This window comes from Gadus macrocephalus, chromosome 15, assembly GCF_031168955.1.
Source record: "Gadus macrocephalus chromosome 15, ASM3116895v1".
NCBI lineage: Eukaryota > Metazoa > Chordata > Actinopteri > Gadiformes > Gadidae > Gadus > Gadus macrocephalus.
The window spans coordinates 14,105,226-14,125,187 of NC_082396.1; the positions used below are offsets into that span (position 1 = coordinate 14,105,226).

The 19,962-nt window shown below is 41.7% G+C and overlaps 1 protein-coding gene across 1 annotated transcript; it reads left to right on the forward strand.

Moving 5' to 3' along the window:
• The first annotated feature begins 4,055 nt into the window (after window positions 1–4,055).
• Window positions 4,056–8,177, forward strand: LOC132473625 (G-protein coupled receptor 26-like). The gene is made up of 3 exons (XM_060073830.1): window positions 4,056–5,287; window positions 5,635–5,748; window positions 6,712–8,177. The coding sequence occupies exons 1-3, from the start codon at window positions 4,617–4,619 to the stop codon at window positions 7,001–7,003; spliced, it is 1,077 nt and encodes a 358-aa protein (XP_059929813.1). The 5' UTR covers window positions 4,056–4,616; the 3' UTR covers window positions 7,004–8,177.
• The last annotated feature ends 11,785 nt before the right edge of the window (window positions 8,178–19,962 follow it).

The window sequence follows — 19,962 nt, forward strand, 5'->3', positions numbered from 1 at the left end:
CAAACCTATGACCTATGACAATTGGTCAGGGTATCCATTATAGAAAATTATATTTAGGGAGTTTTACAGTATAAGTCATAAGTAAGTCAATTTATTTTGTCTCCCAGGGGAGAAATTTGTTTGGATCTGGGCAATAGCTGCATCACATCAGTATGAAACAACATACAACATACAACATACAATCAGTTCATCACATGGGCAAGTGCAAAATTGTTGTACATAGTATTGGCAAATCACAGATACGAAAACGATCAGTAAAAACTATTGGACAAACAGGCTCAAAAACTGTTGCACATAGTATTGTGCAAACAAGCATTCATGTGCAAAAATAGCAATCTGTAAATTCCCACACTCCTGTGCAAATAGCAATCACACCATACACTCAGCATTCATCCTGACCAAAAACTGCTCCTCCTCCTCTATTATCTGTACTACAGATAATATCTCAGATCCACCCACAACGATTCAACATTCTCACAACGACAGGCTTAAGCAAGGGCCCAAGCAGGGGCCCACCAAGACATACAGCTGTCATGCATAATTATGAAAAGCAAATATGTTTTGCCGGCAGGCTTGTCACACAAAGAGTCACGGCATTAAGCCTGCCGACCCACTAACAATCTCCTGGCAGATTACCCTGGAAGGTGGGACTGTATATGCTGGATAAAGGCAGTGTCTCCGAGGGGGTCTGCTCGAGCCTCGCTGCGCTGTGGGTTCCTTCCTACTACAAGTAGGGCTACAAGAAGAGCCAACCAAAAAGAAGAAAGTGTGTAGCCTATTGTATTGGAATTTTTCCCAAGACATGTTTGTTTGCAAAACACTAAGACACTGTGGCCCCTTAGTTATTATATACCATTAACCATTTCACTGTTTGTACTGTGCTTATCATCCCTGAGGGGAACTGAGCCGGCCTTGGCTGACTCAGATGTAAGAATATCAGGAGCTTCCTCCTGAGATGGCCGAGGGGAGTAGGGGCATCTGCAGTTCAGTGTTCGTTGCTCACTACCGGGCTTCAACCTTTGTATGCTTGTCATGTTGTGTGGCCTCTCTACAGAGACTACTTTTATTTGATATGATTCTTTTCCCTTTATTATAACCAACTCTTTACGTTTATTCTGAGTTGCGTTGTCAGTATAGGTCAAAGAATTTCCACCACATTAGCAATCTGTAAATATGTTTTCCAATTTACAATTTACAATACATTTCACAGAAAAAATAATGTCTCCAGGTAAACGCAACACAATTAGCAGATTTATGTATTGCATTGATTATGAACATTAAGATATTTGTGTTCCATTGTCCTTGTTTAATACGATGACTGCCATCATTATTACTCCATCATAGGCATTAAATCGCCTACGTTTTCTGCTGATGCTATAGGAAATATGCATCTATAGTAGATATCTATTAATGGCTTTGTGAAGGACGGACGGACAGAGAGACGGATAGAAAAAGCATATAGATGGATACAATGTATTGTTAGCACCTCAGAAAGCCAACTAACTCGTCATTGGAACATGACAAGGGACCATACTGTCCATGTAACGTGAGGGGTTGCATGCACTGTTTCTGGCAAAAAAGTGCAAAGACTATCCATGCGTAAAACTCACAGAGACTAATGTGGAGAGACAGCTACTCGGTCCGTGCACGTGCCTGTTGAAACCCATTCATTACCACAGGAGCACTTCCCCAGCCTTCTGAAGCAGCTGGAGCTAGCCTGTGTCACGCTAATGTATTGAGATGTCACATTCATTACCAGACAGGACACATCAACGCAGGCCGAGTGGGCTACGGCAGTATACTTACTCTGGGACTGCCTGGGAGAATCCCAAAGCATGCATGTAGGAGTCAACCATAGTGAACACCTTGTCTCATTTCAATGGAAGATTACACAGAGAATTATTGTTTAGCGTGAGAGGTATGCACCATGGCATACTGGTGCATCTTACTTAGGGCATGTTTAGTCACTCCCTACAAATGCAATCCTTACGCTTATTTCATAATGATAATGCTGTAATGCTAAAGACTTGTTTATAGTTCAGGTTATTACAATTCAACTCATCCCAGTTAGACAAAAGACAAACTGAGAATGTATTATATCAAAAGAACATTCCGTAGTATTTCACAAGCATCGAGGATTTAATGTTAGGCAAACATACAAGCATGTCAACTTTATATGAATATGCCTTTTAAAGGTTGTCTGATTATTGGATTTTTGCTTTACCCACAAGTATTTCATATGCCAAGGTTAAGATGATAAATACAACCGATAACGCTTACTAAACAATCTCCTCGCTGAATTCTAGCTCTGAAGAAATCTATTGCGATTAAACGTTTGTCTTCTCACCTTGCAGACCAAACAACACTAGACCGTCTGGCACACTACTCACTTCCTTAACACCTAGTGTAAACCAATCCACTTTGGAAAACGTCCATTATAGGCAGATGATTGGTTGGACGGAAGAGAGATCTCTAGCAATACGAGCAATTGATTGACTTTCACACTATCACTCTTTTGTTCTATTCCAACAATGGTTTCAAAACATTGTCACCATCGTCCTTGAAATATTAACTCGTATTTCAAAGCTTGTGCAAAACAAGGCGGTAATTAATTAAACTTGTCTTTTCATCTCTTGTGTTTTAGTTTGACGATATGCAACGTTCCTTGTAGTAGAGTTGCACTTTCCATAAACCCAGCTTTCGAAATCTTGCTATTATATGTTCTTATCAAATCACATTACATGGCATACAGACCAGAAATATAAACACAGTCCTGCCAAAATATATACCCAATCAATCAAAAGGGAACTACAATTGATCTCTTCAATACAATTCCATGCAGCACTTTAAGTAGGTACCACCAACTAAATCACTACAGCAGAAATGTCATAATCCACACCATTTGTTCCAGAAAATGTTAATAACTTTCCAAACTCTGCAGGTAGTGTCAAAGAAAAGACTGCCAAAGTGTCTGCTGTACTTCAACAAAGAGGGGCTTTAGTACCACTATGATGACAAGAGACCAAGGCAAGCGTCATGGCGATGTGGACTTCAAACCCGAGAAGGAAACCAGGGTTTACAGCTACAAAACGAATTGATTTTTAAAAGCTGGTTGGATAACTTTGGCACCATGACACTGAATAACTCCTTTTCCTCCTTGGAACTAATTAGAATCCCTTTGAAACCACTTTTGGTGACTCCTCATTACCCATAATTCATGGCACAGGCAGACAGGTGCACATGTGGCTGCCACTGTAACAAATAGACTTTTATTCTCGGTGGCAGACAGTAGAGAAATTTCTTTCAATTAAATATCATAGATCATATCAATGATTTTAATTTAGGAACTGGAACTAATCTGATGTAAATGATTTTTGTGGAGATAAGTAATTTAATGTTTCTTCCATACGGTGTCTTCCTCATTGAGCTGGTTAATTGAAAATGTTCACCAGGAGTCCGGAGACTGGGCGCGGTGACAGTGTCAAATGAGGCCATTCTGCACGCCTGCGTCAAAGTCGGAGAGCCAAATGCGAAATAAATTGTCTATTGTCCATCCATCACAATTGGCGCTTTTGTTTTTTGGGGGCTTTCACGCAAGGATATTAAACCCCAGACTACGAATAAAACAAAAACAAAGCATATTGACGGACGGAAATGTACATAACAAGTGGCACAGTCTTAAAGACGATTATTTCGCTGCATGGATCACATTTTGTTTCTTCTTATTTCTGGGATTGCTCCCTCTGATGGTTGACTCAAGATCGACTGTTCTCTGTCTTACGTTAACTTATTTTTTACTTATTGTAGGCTTATCCTTTATATGATGCATATTTGAATCATGTTTTGAATGGACGTCAATGAACAGAAAGACTGTTTAAAGCGAATGAGGGTTTGAAAAATGTGGTAAACCAGGCCAATATTACAAACAATCACAAATACTACGATTGTTATGACAGTGAAACCCTACGCCTGGGGTGCTATTAGCACTGTACTAATTACAAAATGCAAATTACAATCGTAGATGATCGTGACGTGTTTGACATCATCCAGCCGCAGCACAACCATGCACGTAATCACGCGTCTGCTCCTATTTTTACGCAAAAGTATCTATTCTTAGCCGTTTGGAGTAGCAAAATAAGGCTGCACAAGCAAGTGATGGAATAATTGAGTGTGAGGGGAGATTGTCATATAAAGTCTCCCGCGGAGCAGAACGGTGGTCATAAGTTCTCTGGGTTCTCTCTGACCGTTTGAGAAGCTGTCGATCATCAACCCAATGCGCAATTGCGCAGCGAGGACCCAACGGTGACCGATGACCGGAGGAGAGCGTCTGGACAGCGCGTCGCTCCACGAGACTGAACATCACAGTTGCTTTTGGCTATTATTGCCTTGAATTTTATAAACAATTAAATTACAGACCAAAAATAATCAATCCATTCCCTTACAGGGATCTTATCTGGAGTACTTTTTTGGAAGGAGCCGTTCCTTCAAGAAAATGTTTGAGATGTCAAGTTGGACCTTTTTCATCACGGGACACTTCAATGGAGGAAACTTCCTAGCAGGAATTTTCATATAAATCGTCCAGAATATCTGAGCGGGACTTTTGAGCACTCCTAAACATGCAAACAGGGGACGTAGCCGCTTCTGTGTTTGTTTTGGTGATCATCGTCGTTTCGTTGCTGTCCAACGTGGTGGTGCTGATCTGCTTTCTGTACGACACGCAGATCAGAAAGCAGGTTCCCGGGCTTTTCATTCTCAACTTGACCTTCTGCAACCTGTTGCTGAGCGTTTCCAGCATGCCACTGACGGTGGTGGGGCTGATCACCAAGGGGCACCCCGGGGGAACAGTCTTCTGTCAGTTAGTCGGTTTTCTCGACACTTTTCTCCTCACCAATTCGATGCTCACCATGGCCGCGCTGAGCATCGATCGATGGGTGGCTGTGGTGTTTCCACTGAGCTACCACTCTCGGATCCGCCACCGGGATGCAGTCATCGCCCTCGGGTACACCTGGATACACTCTCTCTGCTTCTCCACGGTGGCCACCTGCCTCTCCTGGCTCGGGTACCATCCGCTTTACGCCTCGTGCACGCTGTGCAACGCCAGAGCGAGCGGCGCCAAAGCGCATTTCATAGCGTTCAACATGGTGTTGCACGCTCTCACCTTCCTGCTCACCCTGGTGGTGATGTGTGTCACCTATCTGAAGGTGCTGCAGGTGGCCAGGTTCCACTGTAAACGCATCGACGTGATCACCATGCAGACGCTCGTCCTACTGGTGGACATCCATCCCAGGTAATTTCAAGTTCAGCCTATTGCATAGACCTACACTGTAACTGTAGTCTTGTGTTATAGTGTAATTTAATGTATAGTTGTATTATGCGTGGTGCTCAATAAAATACCATTGTTGTTGTTTATTATTGTTATTATTATTAGTCTTAGTAATAGTAGTAGGCCTAGGCCTAGTATTAGTAGTACAGTAGTGGTATAAGCATTAGTAGTGTTAGAACTAGTAGTCATTGTAGTAGAAGGTAGTGGTAGTAGGCCAAAAATGAATTCATAAAAAGTGTCACACTACGACTGTGACTGCTACTACTTAGTAACCAAAACAATAACAAGCAGACTCCATTGTGCCTCCCCAGCGTGCGCCAGAGATGTCTGGATGAGCAGAGGCACAGGAGACAGAGGGCCACCAAGAAGATCAGCACCTTCATTGGCACCTTTGTGCTCTGCTTCAGCCCCTACGTCATCACAAGGTAGCACAAGTTAGTCCTCACTTTGGTGTGGCCACTTGTCGGTTGGTGTTGGGGGCATGTATTTGTGTATTTGTGTTTGAATACCTTTTAACATCATGAAGCCGAAACATATTATAAGTTTGACTTCATTATTCAGCAATCATTTCAATAATTAATATTATAAATGATAAAGATTATAATAGATACATATGCCACGGTAATGTTTAATATGTCAGTTCAATATGCAATGATCAAAAGTGAACTGATGTCATTCATATTTAAATATTATCTACAGGCTTATGGGCTAAGCCTAAACCCTAAAGTCCAGACACAAGAAAGGAATTAATGAATGTTTGAATCAGAACTGTCACCCTGGAGTGCATTTAGAATAGCTCATTTTCATTTGAGTGTGTGAGTGTGTGTGTGTGTGAGTGTGTGTGTGTGTGTGTGTGTGTGTGTGTGTGTGTGTGTGTGTGTGTGTGTGTGTGTGTGTGTGTGTGTGTGTGTGTGTGTGTGTGTGCGTGGTTTTGTGTGTGTGCGTGTGTTTTTGTTGACATTGGGCTTCTATTGGCATTGTTTTTTTTTGTAAAGGGTTATTTTTTTTATCCTAACCTGAAGCTAAGTGCTAAAGTGTTGCCATTAAAAGAGAGATCTAAAAAGACTACATTAACTACATAAATACTTGGTTCACAATGTCATGAAATAATGGGAAGCATGAAATGCACACCATGAAGTCATAATAGTTTTCCATTAAAACAATTTGACCTTTCAATAAATCTTGCATGATCATGATATGATCCAAGAACATAGAACCATGGCATTTCATCAAAGTATTATATCGACCATAAGTGAAATCTTGAAGACGTTTTTTTAGATGTTCCACTGCACCTACCATGACCCATGAAGCATGCCCTGATTGACCAATGAATCCTGCATTGACCTTGTTTGCATGGGATGTCTTTCCTTCTCTGTGTGGTGACTCAGAGTCCTGGAGCTGTTCTACCATGGGCCCATCAGCCCTCACTGGGCTGTCTTCACTAAGTGTCTGGCCTACAGCAAAGCAGCCACTGACCCATTTGTGTACTCCCTCCTGCGTCACCAGTACAGGAAGACCTGCAGCCTTTTAGCCAACAAGATCCTCAAGAGGAACCTATTTAACTCCTCCTCTGCTCCTTGGGTGGAGAACCACAGGCCCCACCTCCCAAAGACCACCACAACCAATGAGGATCCGCATTACGTCAAGCATTCTGTCCAAGGAAGGGCCGCCTCTCTTTAGGCCAGAGTGTACTCCTGTGTGGACCCCTACTGTGTAGCCAACAAACCCACCACTACAGGTCACATGCACCTCTCCAGTATGTAACCTCACGTCAGGTCGATGGATGCTTTGTCTTTCCCAAAATGTTTCATGGTTCATGTATGAAGGAGGAATGGAGGAGGTTTGTGTCTAAATGTTTGTTTGTACACAACACATCTTCACATTATAGAAGATAAGCCAGATGTCACCACATCTGGAGGACCACGCTGTTGCTCAGACTCACTGACGCAGACGAAGAGACCCAATGAGGCGTAACGACGGCAGCTTTAAGATGCAGAGGTGTCATTTAGGCTTACTCCCACTGAGGTTTACTCATCAACGTTACGAGGTCCAGCGGTCAGCAGCACTGATGTTGAACACTGTCACTCAGTTTCAAGGAACCACCGTGGTTTGAACAGCCAACCAGAGCAGCTTCAGTATATTCATGAGTCTTGATGATATAAAGTTAGAACATTAGTTTCTACTTGAATAAATGACAGGTCAGAGCATCTTGGCATTAGTTGTAAGTTGTTAGACGTTACCAGCATTTGTTTTTTCTTGTGTATTATAAATGCAGATACAGCTGAAACAAGCTGGGTGTTTGATGCCAAACTTAACTGTTGTATTAGCGGGTTGAACGAATTGGAAATGACAAGATTATAACAATGCAATTAAGCACCATTAGTGTCCCTGTTGGTGGCAAACAAGTTATGCACGATATAGCTCAGGGAACCTTGGGTTAGTACGCCCCTGGTTTGTTGCCTGATGAAGAATGGCATTGGTGTATTGGTGCACTGATTGAGCAGTTGTCTGAACATGTTACTATGTTGCCTGACTGTAATTTAAGTTCAGACCATGAGGTGATTTCCTTGATGATTAGTCAATCAGGATTCTCTCAGTCACAATGGAGCAGTTTGGCTCCTGTCACGGGACTGCTACTATTAAAAATTATGAATGATTAAATGATTATAGGTTCAAACAAACGCGGGGCGACACTAGGAGCCAGGGTGGATGGATTCACATTCTCAAACGTTCGGTTGAGAATGTTAATTTGGAAGAGGCTGTAAATTATGATTCATTTATTTTCAGAAAAACGTTGTTCAGGTTTTTGCAAATTTTGCTTGTGATCTTTGGGAAATAAATGCTGTGCATTTGATGTGTGTTCTGCTGTGTGCTAAGCCCGGGGCCCCGCAAGGACCCCCCCAACTCAGCTCTGCCGTGTGCTCATTTATTCCTTTGATCCATTTTATCTTCTTTCTTTTGCAAGTGGTGCGATGGAATATTTATTCCCTTTTTTTTTGTCTTTGTTTATTTGCTCCATAGTTGCGTTGCGCATTTTCTTTCTTAAATTTTGAAAATACACGGCTAAATTAGACTAAAGAATGCCACGCATGAGTTTATTGTCGAGCCTCGCCTTTCATTTGGAAGATCTATCTATGTATTTATCAAGTCACACAGGCCTAAGAGTGACAGGACTATTAATATGTGATGTAGCTTACAATGCCCTCCAAGTTCAGTTAATATTTTGCCCTGCACAGCTCAAGTGTTTTTCATTCTAGAGGTTATACAAGGACAGCCCTACATTGTTTAGTATATCATAAAATAATAAGGACAACAATGACATTAACCTTATAAAAGAATGATCATAACAAATCACACAGTTGAGAACACTCTTTACTTATGGCATACAGTTAGTTTTATAGGCTACATTGTAAGCATTTTGAGACATATCCGTTTGAGGGACAAGTCAACACTGGTATGCTACTGTTATAGCTCCCCCGCTCTCACCTTCCTGGGCATTTCATCGGACTTCTTTTATCGCTGGCTCTCACGTCCGCTGTCCTGTGAGGCATTCTTCGCACGGTTGGAGTTGAACCGTTTAAAGAGGCTAGTGTGCCATCTGAGGGCCGTCAGAACACAGACTACAGTTCACATGAACACAGTCCACTTCGTCTCAATCCCTACAGCCATACCCTGCCTGTCTTGCTAATAGGAAACAACAGCTGTTTGAATCACTAACCCTTGGCTATCCTGTATGCCAGATGTTGTTGCCTTCTATGAAAGAGGCTGTGGAGCCGTGCATTTTTATCAGACTCTTGATACGCCAAACTTCTGACCTGCATAGGAAATCAAAGGACGAAGCCAGAACAGCACAAATACCCGACGTAACACAAAGAAACCATGACGTTAAATGTGAACATTTGTATTAGTGATTAGTATAAGTACAATTTGACAGGGTTAATTACTTTGGGGAGCGATTAAAAATCGTCCACCCACGCCTACGCTGCCTGCAATGAAATGGCGGTAGAGGGGTTTCAGTTACAGCATAAGGCACAATGGAGTCAGGGGGGAGGGGGGGCTTCGTGACCTTGGGTGTCTTGAAAGGCGCCTCTAAATTAAATGTATTATTAGTGCTAAAGGATTTTATAATTGCAGGGCTACGGAGAGGTTGGAGGAGAAGAAAGGGAGCAAAGAAAGAGGACGGTGGTTAATATTTTCTGAGAAGCCTTGGTGACGTGGCCTTTGACCAGTAGTCTTTATCCCTTCCTCTTCCTCTTCCTCCCTAGTCCTTCTTCTTCCCACACATGCTTCCATCATGAAGCCCGTCTCATCCCTGTTTCCCCAAGGCCTTCTTCAGTCTGAATGTCGGCGCCCAAAGTAGACGCCTCCTATTTAGGTGGATTCAAAATAATGACATTGACATAAAGACTGAACTATGGACAAAAACTGAGATTAAAATGTGTACAGACGGACTGGCAGACGACCACCACGACCTCTCAGTGGAGTAGGGCGGTGTCACATTTTTGCTGTCTTTCCAAACAACATAAGGGGATGGCTTTGACAGTGTGTGGTTGGAGCAGATGCGAAGGCTCACACGCATGGCGGTCACTTTAAGGTATTTAGGAAGTCGGGCTGAATGCATCATCACTGAGAAGAAGAGGCCCTGTAAGAAGAGGTTTGCTTAAAAGAGGATCCCTGACGTTAAAGAAAGCTGCCATGCGTAGGCAGTGGGAGACGGAGGAGGGGGGCTGGAGCAGGAGCTGGAGGAAGCGATGAGTGCGTTGGCTGACTTACACACAACCTAGGGTCCTCGGAATAATCGGAAGTTGCAACCATTGTTTGATGTCGTGTTTCAAAAGGCGGAGGCCCATATTACTAACGATGCCTTTAGTTGTCAGTTTCTCCCTTTACAGTCAGATACAGTTCATAATGTCAGATATTGTGAAGGGAATATTTGGAACACAAGAATGTGTCTTTTCAATTGTTCATGGCAAGGCAAGGCAGCACTCATGCGTAGCCTGCCATGAAGGAACCGACACAACAATCCTTTTAATATAACTCGGGCTTTGGTCATATATATTATTAAAATGGATGTTAAGGGTATTTTTGTATCTGAGAATAGTGCTTTACAAATGTCCAAATTTGGATTATTCTTATTAACCTTTCCTTAGCGTCACACATACTTACCCATAATGCTCTCTGCTCTGGGAAGAAGATTGGCCCTTAGCATTGAATGTAAATGCGCTGTGAATTATTTGAATGTCATGTCACGGTATTCCCCATGGCGTCAAACCAACCAGCGAGTGAGGCAGCCTGCCTGGAGTCTCCACTGCAGTTTGATTCCATTTTTATTATTCTCTGCCCAAAATACAACTCAGTTAAGAATTTTGATACAAAGGGTTAATTATTAAACAAAATAAGTATTTATCATTTTGACAAAGAATTACAATATTGCCCATAATAATAACTCAGAACTATTCCCCAAACAAAATGTAAATAGCCTGAATGTATGCATCATGAAGTGTGTGGACAGTGTTTTACTCACAGTGTTAAAAGACTCCTAACACCAAAACGTGTGCTTGTATTTAATAGCTGTGAGATGGTAAAATATCCTGGGTTCCTTTCGCCTTTAGGTTTCCAAACACATATCTAGGAGATATTAATTTCTCCCCAACACTGTTTGATGATCCACTGTTAATCTGTCTGTGAATAATATTTCCCCCGGAGCAATCATACCACTCATAATGAAAAACAAATAAAGATGGGGAATAACTTGATCCAGGATGTCATTTTAATGGAAAGCATTTCCAGGTCCTTTGTCCACCATTCCATCAATCCATCAACCTGTCTGTCTGCACGTCCATCCATCCATGCTCCTCTTTGTATGTATGTCTCGACATCCATCCATTCTTCCGTTCTCCTTTGTGTCTGTAAAAGTCTGTCTGTAACTACGTCCATCGATTCTCTTGTGTGTCTGTCCGTCTATCTGTCTGCACTTCCATCTGTCCGTCTGTCTGTCTGTATATACATTACCCCATCCACCTGCATCGTCCATTAATGCTGCATTGGCAATGACAGTATCTTCCTCCTCAGGAAATATCTGATAACACTTATGGGTGTTTTCCTTTTTCTGTGGGTGAATTTCTTGTATTCATTTCTGGTCTATGGACATAGCATATTCAGAAAACAAATGAAGAGGGAGAGACACAGTGAGACAACTCACTTCACATAAATATTGATATCAGCCACATCGGCCTGCTTGAGGCGTAAAGCAGGACCCCACACAGGAGACCACTCAGGGACCACTCTGATTGTCTGAGTAAAACAAGCATTGGTTGAAACAACAATAAATTCTGTTTTTATAATTATGAAGCCAGGGGTGCTTCATCCCGCAAACAGAACTCAAGAGTGGGTCACCGCCAAGTGAACGTGCGCAGTCTGAGATTTGCATGAAAACAATGATTTCCATTCGATTTGCATCTAAATGCATGCAATGTTGTTCCCAAGCATGCGTGCATTTGCTTATTATTTCATGGGTATGAATATAAACGCTTGAACTTTGCTGGCTCACTCTGCCAGATGCTCCGCTCTGTTCCTGTGTGTTGAAATACACCAGCTATTAATTAGGACGTAAGTGTATCAGGATAAATGATTGACAGAATTTGCGTGGCTATGATTTTTGATGCGTCATTTTTTAATCACAGAATATTAATAACCATGATATCACCATCAACAGCATCATCATACCCCTTTAACAGACTTAACACTTCAGATTTTAAGTCAATTTAATATGAAGATCCTATTAAATTGATCCTGTAGTATGGACATGCTGGCTCTTCATGTCCATACAAATATATCTCTAACCACATACCTCATGATTATAGAAAGTGTAAGGCAAAGGATGTCACATTGATGCTATCATAGCACAGACATGCTCTGCCTTGCTGCCTGGCTGACTGCATCGACACGTGCATCCTGACCTTTTTGTCTATGCTGCCCATGTTTACCAGTCCTGATCCGTGTACAAGGCTTGTATTCACAACACCACGACGCCTTCCTTCTGCATCGATAAGACATCCCCCTTCACTGTGGTATCTGCTTAGTGATTCAGCGTCCAGCTGCTCAGATCAGATATAAGTGAAATCTATCTATTCTATTGTATGCACATGAATTATTCACATCACCACCCGTTTTACTTTTACCTGTGAGCTAAGGTAAAGATTGTATGCTATTGTTAGTTCATTTGTTCTACTGGAGTTGTTGGGGTATAGTGGACTGCAGCCGAAGCTGAAGGTCTTGCTAGCAAGGACTCAATGGTAGCTCTTTGGGAGCAGAGTACCTTAATAGGCGATGGAACGCATCCAGCGGTGTCGTGGCACCCTAGGGCCTCTGTGGCTCGTGTGCCCTCCTCTTGATGAGAGAAGACAGAGGGTCAGAGGTCGGCCCTGTTGAAGTGATTGGCCCAAGCTGTGTGATATCATTACAGTGATTATGATTTTATAGGGAACTCCCCCTCAGGGCAGTCTCTATTTCTGCACCAGCTAAAAGAGAGGAATTCACCTTTAACCAATACATATGGTTGTTACTTGACAAGGTCATTTTGCACAGTGCACATTTACAGTACAACATTTTCAGGAAGGAATCAGGGATTGATTATTTTACGGCTCGTAAAAGTGTTGTTTTGGAGCAGCGATAACCTTAAGGTGATTAATATTGCCATGATTATGGTATGTGATTGTATGGGGGTTGTTCTGCACCATCATTGAACAGGTTACGTCATTCTCCATCCCATTGCTGAATAACATTCTGTCTTTATAATCAGCACAAACAGCTGCATTTACATATATATTGCATTTACCACTGTTCGTTTATTGGCAAAATTGTTTATTATTATAAACTGCTGTTTTACTCCCCATTTAAAACCAATTCAACACTGTTTATAAGCATATATAACATATAATATTACCATAAAACTATAAAATCCAACTTTTATTCGACATTGAGAAACAGCCATGGAACAGAGATCTCCAGAAGGAAGGTCCTCATCAACACATTGTCTCCATCGCCCTCCACTAAATAAAAGCTTTATCAACAAAGGATTACAAGACATGAAATTGGGATTAACCTATTTTGCTGATGTTTGATGCGTTAATACCCATGCAAGCAAATAGCATTAAAATTTAGCTCTGGTGCAATGAACCGATAATGAGCCCGCCGTGAGGGGACAGCTCTGGGCTGGGACTACACAAGGCTGCTCTCCTCACTGGGAGCCCACCAGACCGGAGGAGCCCGCTGTACACAATACATTGTAATTCCACATGGAACCCTACCTCCACCATGTCTGGTCCTCAAAGTCCTCCGACATGTCAGACATTATTTAACGAGATGTTTTATTTGTCGTACTGTTCGATTAGTGAAGCATTTAGAGTTTCCTTTAGGAATAGAACAGGCCTTATAAATAAGATAGCCCCTGCCGTCACTTTGGCGGGCTCCACTGCTAACCTCCGCAGACACACGGCAGATCAGATCTAAGGCAGACAAATGGCTTGGCTGCACCAGAGGCCAGAGGACATGGTAAAGGACGCCTCACTGCTCCATCAGGAAAGCAAGAGAACAAGGCTAATCCACACTAGCACTGTTGGGCTTAGGAAAAATTCTATTATGATTTATTTAAATTGATTTATAATTTGATTAAGGAAGGACGTATAGAGATTAGGAACGGTATAGAAAAGATTCAGGGACAACACGTGGGACACGCCTTAGTACGCCCAAAAACAATGAGAAGTTTGAGGTGGAATAACAAATACATGGAGGTTAATCCCATTTGATTGAATAAGGTAAGGACGTGATTGCATTATGAAGAGCACGCCGTCCTAGATTGCAGTCTGAGGAGCCAGGCAGGCTTCTTTAAGGGGTGGTTATAGGAAGCCTGGGCCAGACATATGCACTGAATACGTTAATACAGTATTTGTCTATTAAAAATAGTCTACCAATGTAGGCTTACTTTAAGCATCTTTGAACAAGATTAACATCTCTTACCTGCTCCCTGATGACATGCAGCTGATTTATAATAGCACCTGACAAACTAAATGACAAAATAGTCTGCTGTGTTAATAGTAAAAGAAATAATGAATTTTATATAAATTTTAAATAATTTTTCGCTTATAACTAATGACCAATGTTATCGTGATGAAGGGAAATATCTGTGTGTGTGTGTGTGTGTGTGTGTGTGTGTGTGTGTGTGTGTGTGTGTGTGTGTGTGTGTGTGTGTGTGTGTGTGTGTGTGTGTGTGTGTGTGTGTGTGTGTGTGTGTGTGTGTGTGTGTGTGTGTGTGTGTGTGTGTGTGTGTGTGTGTGTGTGTGTGTGTGTGTGTGTCTGGAAGTGGGCTGTTGCTTTGACCTGTATATGGACCTGTGTTTCTTTGAAAATATGTTAAAATACAAGCCATTAATACATGCTTTAACAATAGGTGGCTATAGCACAAAGCTAGTTGGACTCATTTATGGTAGCCTTGGACATGTTCATAGACTCTGTGTTAGAGGATTGCAAATTGCTGGACTCAATAAGAAGAACTCTAAGCAAATAGCCAAGTACTGCTCTGTGTCAGCAATCATCGGCAGTCTGCATGTATGGAGAAAGCGCTGTCATCTCTACCCATAATATAACTTGAACTACACATTTATCTCTACTGATTTACATGGCTGTGGATACCTGCAAAGTGTTTGTGTTGTTTTGGACATAATAGGCTCTTTATTAATATTTGGATGCGATGGTGTTGTAGTATTGGTCATTCCATCAAATGTGTGAGTCTGTGTGTGTGTGTGTGTGTGTGTGTGTGTGTGTGTGTGTGTGTGTGTGTGTGTGTGTGTGTGTGTGTGTGTGTGTGTGTGTGTGTGTGTGTGTGTGTGTGTGTGTGTGTGTGGTTGTGTGTGTGTGTGTGTGTGTGTGTGTGTGTGTGTGTGTGTGTGTGTGTGTGTGTGTGTGTGTGTGTGTGTGTGTGTGTGTGTGTGTGTGTGTGTGTGTGTGTGTGTGTGTGTGTGTGTGTGTGTGTGCAGAGAGCGTGTGTGGACAAAAGTGTTTGTTGTTTGGTGAGAGCGAGTCAGAGAGTGGGAGAGGGCGATAGAGGGACAGTGAAAGAGAAGCAGGAACAGCAGGGGGGGGGGGGGGGGGCATGACATCAAACCTGACAGCAGAGAACATTGTGAGACGCTATGAACCACAAAGGCGTCGCCAGGCGTCGCCTTCAGCCATCTGAGTAAGGTGATGATAAAGGGATGATGTATAGGTAGCCCTAACGAGACAGGCAACACATAGATGTACATAAATATACGTACATGTAAAGCATGTTTCCGTTTGGTGGTGGACTTAAAGCTGGTCTGATTATAGTGGAATGTGAGCCCTGTGCCTATTGAGCAACTTCATACAGACATACATGATGATATAGCGTTAGATAATCCCAAGAAATTGGATTTAACTGCTGCACTTATATGGGTACAATCTACATTGAACCATTCAATATACTATAAGATAGTCCTTTCAATTCAAAAACATGAAGGGGAATCCTTTGGGCCCTACATCAGCAACACATATAATGTGTTGTAATAAAATAAATGTTGAATAAAATATTAAATATTTATTTGTCAAAAGAATGTGTAGCGGTGTTGATATTGTGTCAGAATGAGCGGGAACTGTGTCAGACTTGAACTACAGTTCTGGTGATATTGTTAAGGAGTAGTATTAATAGTAATAGTGGTAATAGGGCTAATAGTGCGATGATTGAAGACGAATGCAGTCGCAAACAGCACATTTTGAACACTCGATAATGTCTGAGAAACTGCATAAGCAATTGCAATTTCCAGGTCCCTGGCGATAAAACATAACCCGAGTTGCCATGGTTTCCTAGCTTCCTGAACTTCTGAAAGCTAGGAAACCATATGCCTGCTGTGGTTCTCATTGTAAAACTACAGTTCCCAATCCAATTGGGGACAACAAAGAAGGGTCTCTGGTTAGACCAGTCTCTAGAAAATCCCAGAGGTTGAAGGTTTGGATAAACCAAGTGATACATCAAAATGGAGCTATCTTAATTTAGTGTATGACAGGTGTTGCCAGATGGCTGTCCTAGTTTTAATAATGGTTTCAAACATAAGGTATAACATTTTTGGTCAATCGCATAGATAGATCATAATTTGAAAATAACGGGGATCCTTAATTTGGGCAGAAAATAACAGCGACTTACCAAATCCAATTGGACAAAAAGTACAACGAGTTTAGCAAAACTATCAGTGCATTAAGTTATAATTGTGAGAATCCTTTCACATGAAAAATCAAAAGACTGGTCCCTACCGTTTTACAGCCCCTGGAGATGGGCCTAACAAGCCACTGAGTAGGCACGAAAAGCACGCCTTCCAAACCGGTCACTATGGCAACGTAACATCTGAAATTGAAAACGTCCAATGGATTATTAAGGCATTCATGGATAGTACTGCATTCTCTGGACAATAGGATCATCTTTGTGCTGCTTTGTGAAGGACGTCAGATCACTATGGAAAGGCTGCCATTAATGGCAAAAAACATGAAGGTTTAATTTGATCATCAAATAGAACCTCTTTGTCACAGATGCATTGAGAGGATTTATATCAATAAATCAATGATCATATTATTTTTAAAACCTAAACACTGGCTCTGAATATTTACAAAGATTGTGGGTTGTATTGTACACATCTAAAGCCGAATATCCAGCACATTCCCGTTGTAAAATATCTGATGCAAAATCACCTGCTAGCTTCATTGTATTCACGTCAGGAAGTAGTGACTTTTGACTTTTCATCTTTGCTATGTTTATCTAATATCTATAAACTACCATCTTCCAACCAACAGGATGATGACTTTAAGGTACGCAAAATGTAGTCACCAACATTTAACTACATTGCTGTTAAAGCAACAGCGATTAAGGGTATATAGAAAATATGTATCTTTCATAAATCACAACATCTACCAAATAAGTTACTGTTTGTGGATCTCACCACATATGTGAGCCCATGATGAGTGCAACCTCAAAAGCCTATAAATGCTTGTGTCCTTCCAACATCCTCTCAAGGAAAAATCCCTTTTTCTCAAGACCGAAGACAACCTTACCCAAACTACCCCTATGGTGAAGAACGTTGCTTTGATCAGTACTTCAAGGGCTTAGTTGGCAAGAGGTATTCGTCTGCTCTCAACTATCTGAAGTATAGGTACACCAAGTCCTCCTCAGTCGTGGGTGATGTGATATATGCGAGTCAGTGTTCCCAGATGATTATTATCTGGTTACCTCTTCCATAAGCTCAGATCCAACAGTTCTAACATGTCATAACAGAGCATCTCTGGGGGTACAGCACAGAGCCTGGGCTGGAAATCAGAAACTGCAAGGAGCAGAGTTAAGCCTTCATTATGGAGATATTCCACCGAGAAAACGAACTGACTAAAACTATTTATCTATGCATTTCTGCAGCCTGTAGGATGTTGATATGAAACCTTCGGACAATTTACAGTTTGCTACTGATGGTTGAGATTGATTTAGCCAATTAGGCATTTTGAAGATCCGTGTCTACAGCAACATGGTCGGTGTTAACAAAAATGCAGAAAAAGAAAGTGAAGAGTAAAGTCTGCCATCAGACTTACATATGAATCTAAAATCGGTCATGCAAGACCACCTCTTCCGCTACTCCTGATGTTGCTACTACCGAAAATGCTGGGGAAAGCCCCTGGTCAGAGCTGATTTAGACCCCACTGGTTTTCTTCTGATTCAAATGTTCAGGAAATAGTGATCGATAGCGGCCCACGCTTCAAGCTCAACCACCTTGGCCAATGGGAGCCACTAATTAAACTGGACTCAGAACTCTTCCAGTCGATAATGGAATCTAAAGTCGGACGAAATGGATGCAAGGCGTGTTGATGGCGGCTGCGGCTGCATTTTGGCACGGGCAGATCTCAGACCGGTCTCCCCCGCCCTCGACCTGTGCGTCACAACTCTTCTGCGTCCAGAGATTGGGGCTCACAGAGAGGAGAGGAGAGGCAGCTGCTCTCGCTTCTTCCGCCTGATCCCGCGAAGCAATGTCAAGATCGCTACATCAAGAGTGTGCCAGGCTGAACCCGTAGATCGAGGCTCAACGGCGCTGCTCTGTGCCACATACAAATAACCGCAACACGGCCTGCAGGACCCAGAACAAGATGATGATGGTTCAATTCTCCTCTGTCATCGTCTTATATATTATATCAGCCTATTGTGAAGAGTGAATTTGTCCGTAGAGGAGGTCACTCATTTGGCGGAGGCACTGAGCCGCGCCTATAGACAGCTGTGAGACCCTGATAAGGCAATCGATTGTTGGTCACAATAAATTAGGCATTATTGAGCAGTATACATTAACAAAGATTTAATTTCGATGAGTCGATGGCGGGTGACGGGTCCTGCCTGGCAAAGCAGAATAGAAGTGGATAGTTATTTTACTTGTTGCCATGCATACAAACTAGCATCATAGTGAAGAACTAGGCCTACTTCCCAGTAAAGCTTGTTTCATCAGTGCACCCAGGGTTTGATGAAGAATTTTGATCGCTCCAAAGTGTTTTTGCAGATACATAGGCCTAACATTAAGAATGCAAGAATCCATCTTGCATTCAAATAATATTGTTAGATCCAACAGAGATCATCAATATGTGTTCCCTCTGTAAGCATGATAACTGTCACACATCCATGAGCAAGCCAACTTAACCTCTGGTTTGCTTTCACACTTTCACATACTTTTCACACTGCTGGCCCATGTTGCCGTTGCACAGACCAATTAAGCCCAGGAGGATAAAGGAGGAGGAAACCACCCTACATTTAACCTACTCTAATATCCTGTTTTATTTAGAAATACACCATATTATAAAAGTAATAAATGCTCTGAAAGCCATTTCACATAAGGATTGAGGTTCTCGAAAAGTCCTCCAGTTTCTCACAGAAATATGACCGGTAACACTTAACAATAAAGGTTCATTTATTCATCACAAACATTAGTTAATACCGTAATAAGCATTAACTAATATGTTTATTTACAGCTATATAAATAAATAATTGTCTAGTATTCATTAAGGGTTAGTGGGTTAGGGTTAACCCTTACCCACTCACCCTATGCTTAGGTTATAATAATGCTTATACCTGCATTCACTTATGTTGTATGGTTAATTAATTTACCATAACTGTTAAGTCTTACCATGTAGGCCTAACCTGTGTCCTAAGCCTTCAATCCAACCTAACTTTACTTCCACTATTCTGATCTGCGTCTATTCTTTCCTTTTGAGAGTAACAGGATGTTGTGTTCCCAATATTACCCTGAAAAAAATGAACGATCTGACGTTGTGAGGGGATTGAGTCAGAGTCTTTCATATGAAGGTATTATTGTAGCAAAAGTCTTTAGCACCTGTAACTGCAGAATTTGAATGCGTACGCTAAAGTCACAGTAAATTTGAAGTCGTATATATTTATTTTGCATGTGTACTCTAAAGTCACAAATGTGTAACAGTACATTTGTAGTCGTAAAAAAAATATAAATATTTTTTATACCATTGTAAACACAAAATAGGGTCTACGAGTACGCTAATCTGTGTTACAGGTGCACAAATCCTTTTGCTACAATTATTGC